This window comes from Cynoglossus semilaevis, chromosome W (genome assembly GCF_000523025.1).
Source record: "Cynoglossus semilaevis isolate Cse_v1.0 chromosome W, Cse_v1.0, whole genome shotgun sequence".
Taxonomy (NCBI): domain Eukaryota; kingdom Metazoa; phylum Chordata; class Actinopteri; order Pleuronectiformes; family Cynoglossidae; genus Cynoglossus; species Cynoglossus semilaevis.
Window position 1 is genome coordinate 4,101,962 of NC_024327.1, and position 4,714 is coordinate 4,106,675.

At 40.1% G+C, this 4,714-nt stretch overlaps 1 protein-coding gene across 1 annotated transcript; it reads right to left on the reverse strand.

The window, feature by feature from the left end:
- Positions 1-374: 374 nt before the first annotated feature.
- On the reverse strand, positions 375-2,140 carry LOC112486409 (C2 calcium-dependent domain-containing protein 4C-like). Its single transcript, XM_025052921.1, has 3 exons — positions 1,237-2,140; positions 804-1,165; positions 375-753 (listed from the first exon to the last, which is right to left on the reverse strand). The coding sequence occupies exons 1-3, from the start codon at positions 1,702-1,704 to the stop codon at positions 468-470; spliced, it is 1,116 nt and encodes a 371-aa protein (XP_024908689.1). The 5' UTR covers positions 1,705-2,140; the 3' UTR covers positions 375-467.
- Positions 2,141-4,714: the final 2,574 nt, after the last annotated feature.

The window sequence follows — 4,714 nt, forward strand, 5'->3', positions numbered from 1 at the left end:
TCTTTTCTGTACTTCTCCATAAGCATCCTCAAGGCAAATATTGCATCTGTGATGTGTACTCTTTCTAGGCATGAAACCATACTGTTGTTCACAAATCTCCACTTCCTGCCTCAACCTGGCTTCAACTACTCTTTTCATTGTATGGCTCATCAGTTTTATCCCTCTTTAGTTGTTACAACTCTGTGCATCACCCTTCTTATAAATTGGCACCACAACACTTTTCCTCCACTCATTAGGCATCTTGTCAGACTCTAAAATTCTATTGAACAACCCAGTCAGGAAATCTACCGCCACTTCTCCTAAGCACTTCCATACTTCCACTGGTATGTCATCGGGACCAACTGACTTTCCACTCTTCATCCTCTTCAGGGCTTTTTAACTTCATCCTTTCTAACCTGATCTACCGTCTTCCTAATAGTCTCTGGTTCCTCATTCCTTCCTCCATTTGTAGGAGTGAATTGTCACTACTAAATTAATTTTTGTAGATAAAGTAACTGAGACAATGGTTTAGTGAATACTCCGATGACTGTCCTTCTCCTCAGTGGCCCAGAGACAGGTTTATCTACTAGTTTTACTCTTAGCTGAAGTTCCAGCAGGTCCTCCCAACTAAGTGCTGTGAAGTAGAAATCTTCATTAAACACAGGGCTGTGGCTTGTCCTAATGGTGGCGCTCTTCTGTAACTGCAACTTCCCTGTTGTCAAGCACAGAGTCACTGCACATTTCAGGGGTTTTTGAGTGTCATTCCAATGGCCCCTCCAAAGACATCAGATGTACTCCGACAGCAGAAATGGATCCTCCCAGACAAGATGGTGTTGGAGGAGAAGGTGGTTTCAGCAGAGAGTCTAACTTTACCTCGGCCCTGCAAAGGAATGACATGCTCTCGAAGCAGTCTCTCCTGGCACTGAAGAACATCTAGTGGGAAGAGTACAGGTGTAGCTAGGGTTAGTAAGCTTCCAAACGAGCTGGGAGGGTTATTTGGAAAGGTGTGTAAACTGACAACCTCTCTCCTCATTACGCCAGTCTCCTCCTGACTGCCAGGTAACACAGGGCAAGATGTGGCTCCTTTAAGACAACCTCTGCTTGATGTGATGTAAACAGAGGACCTAGAGGAATAAGGAGAACCGAGGGGCGATGAGTCGCTAGATGAGGGAGTATCTGATATAGTTTTCCATTACGTCAGCGAATAAAATCCAGCCACCGTTTTCTTGGGTGGGTTTCTCTCCCTTGTCAGATTTTGTGCTGCAGGAGGATTTTTTTGTAAAGTGTGTATGCAGGAAACTTTGGGTGGAACAAAGATTCCTTCCTTCGAGTGTTCGGACTTTCGTATATTCCAGCCAGACCAAAACTCTCTGCAGAGAATGGAGGTCTCTTCATATCCTTACAAACCATTGATACATTGCTATTCCTTACTTTGGCATCCTTTGGCATTACCTGCATGGTGTTAAAGAAAGCACTTTGTACTTGGTTTTTCCTGAGCAGGTGAGAAGAGGGTGTTTCTGCCTCCTGCAAAACATTTCTCCTTGAGAGCCTTGGAGGCAAGCAGAACTCTGGGATCTTGTCAGGGGTGAGGAGGTTGCTGTGCACATTAAGAGACATGCTGGTCTTGGAAGAATTAAAGATATATTCCTCACTTTGTTCCATGGTACGACACAGTTCAGAAGGAATGCTCTCAATACTGTCCTTGATCTTTTCAAAGAGACACATTGTTCTTTGATGTTCTAATAACACTATTAAAGAGAGACAGTAGAATAGGTAAACTTAGCTCAAACAGCAATGAATTGGTTTTACTAAATAAAACATTTGGAAAATGTCCTTGTTGGACCACTCACTGAAAAATTGAATGAATGAATGTAGGGTGTCCTGCCTTATAAAGGCGAGCAACAAGCTCTGCCTTAGTGGTCTGTCACCCCCTTCACCTGCATCAAAAAACAGGTTGCACACACGTAGACACAACAAGAATGCACATCATAGACAGTGTGCAGAATGCACAAACATTGAGTTCATCCATGTGCATTCAGTTGTGCTGTGTGAGTTTGAGGTCTGTGTTTGCAGAAAGTGAACCAAAATTATATCTGCAGTAAGACTTGGCTTTCTTTTAGACTGGAAATGTAAAAACAAAAACAAAAAAAAACAACAAAACTTTAAGAGACTACTGTTAGATTAGCATTTGTTAATTTTACCTGGCAAATACAGCGTACAGTAGATATATAAGTTAAACACTGTATCATATTGTTAAGATATTGTAAATACATTTATTCAATCTTTACAATATATTCATTATATTAAGTTTCCATATCAATTTATACTGTTTTTAAATGCTGTACTCAAAGGAGAAGTACTGAAGAAAGGTGTGCATGCTGATGGTTTACATAACAGGATGGTGTATGGTACGGACAGGTCACAGAACCGACCAGAACCAGTTTCTCTGCCCAAATAATGAGGAAAACAGAACATCAAAAAGGAAAAGAATCCAAAGTCCATTCCTTTGATCTAACCTGAGTTACTGAGCAGAATAGCTCAGCACATGTACATGTTTTCTATTGGTGGAGAATCTTTGCTTGGAGCAGCCTTTGCCAATCAGCGCTCAGAAGTGGCGCGTGAACACCACATGGCTGTAAAGGGTTAAGGTGATGTCCATTGATGTGTGTGTAAAAAAACTGTATTTAAGCTTTGAGAACTGAGGAGTTCCTCAGTGCTGTTCTGAATGTAACCATTGTCCTGCACTCTTGCTTGCAAGTAAAACTTTTAAAACTTGAGATCTCGTATTTGATTCTTTATTTGATCAGATCTTTATTTGATCTTTATTTGAAATCTTTGTGTGTTAGGAAACTGGGGTATGAACTAACAGCATTTTTTACAGTCCTATCTAACAAAGAAAGTTTCCTGACACGTGATTGTCATTTCTGAGATAAAATACTAAGTATAAATGCAATACATCAATATTTGTAACCATTTTGTAACCAACAAACTCAGTGATGGCATACTGTATAAGCTCTCTGTTCTGTTCTCTGTCAAAACAGTCAGAGGAAGTATGGTGTTACCCTGACTTTACAAAGGCCGCTCTGGTTGTGTATTGCACTTGTATTTTGATCATGTCAGTCCAATGTGATGGGGTTGGATCTGACCTCTTGTTCAAAGGTTACTCAAAGGCTCCCACTATCATCCCTGATCACCAGAAAGACCCACTGACCTTAAAACAGCCAGCAGCCCGGACACAAATATTACTCAACATTTAGAGCCCTCTGATCAGTATTTACAGTATTCTAATTCAGGTTAAACTGGGTCATCAACTGACAATTTTTTTAACTTCAACTGACTAACCTATGATCAGCCTCTGACACTTTTAAAATGTGTCGAGATATATTTAAATTTATCTAATCTAAAAAAAAACATAGTTGTCTTGGAATACAACAAAGAGCAGTATTTACAGATTCTTGTGCTGACCAAAGTTAAAAGAAATCAAATAATTAAAAAGAATGTAATAACATGACTACCCTAGAAGATCATTTCTAAAATCTTAAAATTATTTTCTTATATGTTGACCAAAGTTAATCATTTTAATATTTGAAGAAAAAAATGGTCTTGAATAAAAATTCTGCACATTTATAGTGAATCAGTTTTGACTAATTTCATACCCTCGATTTAATGTTTTCTAAAAACCATACTATCGTACAATAGGATGTAATTGCAAATTATTTTCTGCTGAAGAATTCGTGTTCATAGACTGTGTTCGAATCATATTAACCACAAGAGGGCGCCCGTTCAATATAGTAATTGTTGCACAGCGTCCGGCTTACATTATTCGTGGTATGGAAATGGTTATGATTTGTATAAAATCTACTGGGACACACACACACAGAAGTTCAGCGCCTGTCTTGGGTTCATTAACAATGACCCTCTAATTAAACATCATGTAAGTCGGAAACATGAAAGAGAAGGAATGAACACAAAGTTCCTGATTTCATTTAGGACGAGTCAGGGGCTTGTGTAGCACCCAGGGGTCAGGAGGCTTTTTGTGTTAGTGATGAATTACTTTATTACTCCATTAAAAACCTGCAGTGCTCTCAATAATGGAAAGATAAATGTTCATGAGTCAGAGGAAGACTGTCACGTGTGGGCATCGCAGGAAGCAGGCAGGACCCAAATGCAGTACTGGTGAGACTTTTTCTGGTGCAGGTAGTTTTATTTACAGAGTCCAAATTAACAAAACACGAAGAACTAACAGGCATGGAATTCTCTTTGGAACACGAGGAAACACGGAACACGAGGAAACAGAGTAGGAAACTCACGAACACGAAGATCTAACACAATGATCCAAAAACACACAATCACAATGATCAAACAATGAACCAACCCCAACAGAGTGAGGAAGAGGGGTATATATACACAGGGAACACCAGGTGACACAAGTGAAGCCAATTACCAACAGGTGAGTGTGATCCCAAAGATTACCCCACAAGGACAACAGGAAAACATGGAAACAGACAGACATGACAGTACCCCCCCTCCTAATGGACATCCCCTGGACATCCAAAAGCCTACCACCAACCCTCTGGGTTGATTGTGTGGGAGGGATACCAGAACAGATAAACTGAAATAAGGTCTATTCAAAAACATCAGAAAAACTAGGCACAAGGGAAAAAAAAAAAAATCGAAGAGAGAGAAAAAAAAAAAATTCCAGGCCCAAGGACCCCTATACTTGGCCACGGGGGGG

What these genes read in the sequence shown, in the direction of transcription:
- LOC112486409 (XM_025052921.1), bottom strand. Translation starts at nt 1,704, where the DNA reads ATGTGTCTCTTTGAAAAGATCAAGGACAGTATTGAGAGCATTCCTTCT. An exon ending in AAAAAATCCTCCTGCAGCAC is followed by an intron (nt 1,166 to 1,236) that starts AAAATCTGACAA and finishes ACGTAATGGAAA; the next exon opens with ACTATATCAGATACTCCCTC. An exon ending in TTCTCCTCCAACACCATCTT is followed by an intron (nt 754 to 803) that starts GTCTGGGAGGAT and finishes ATGTCTTTGGAG; the next exon opens with GGGCCATTGGAATGACACTC.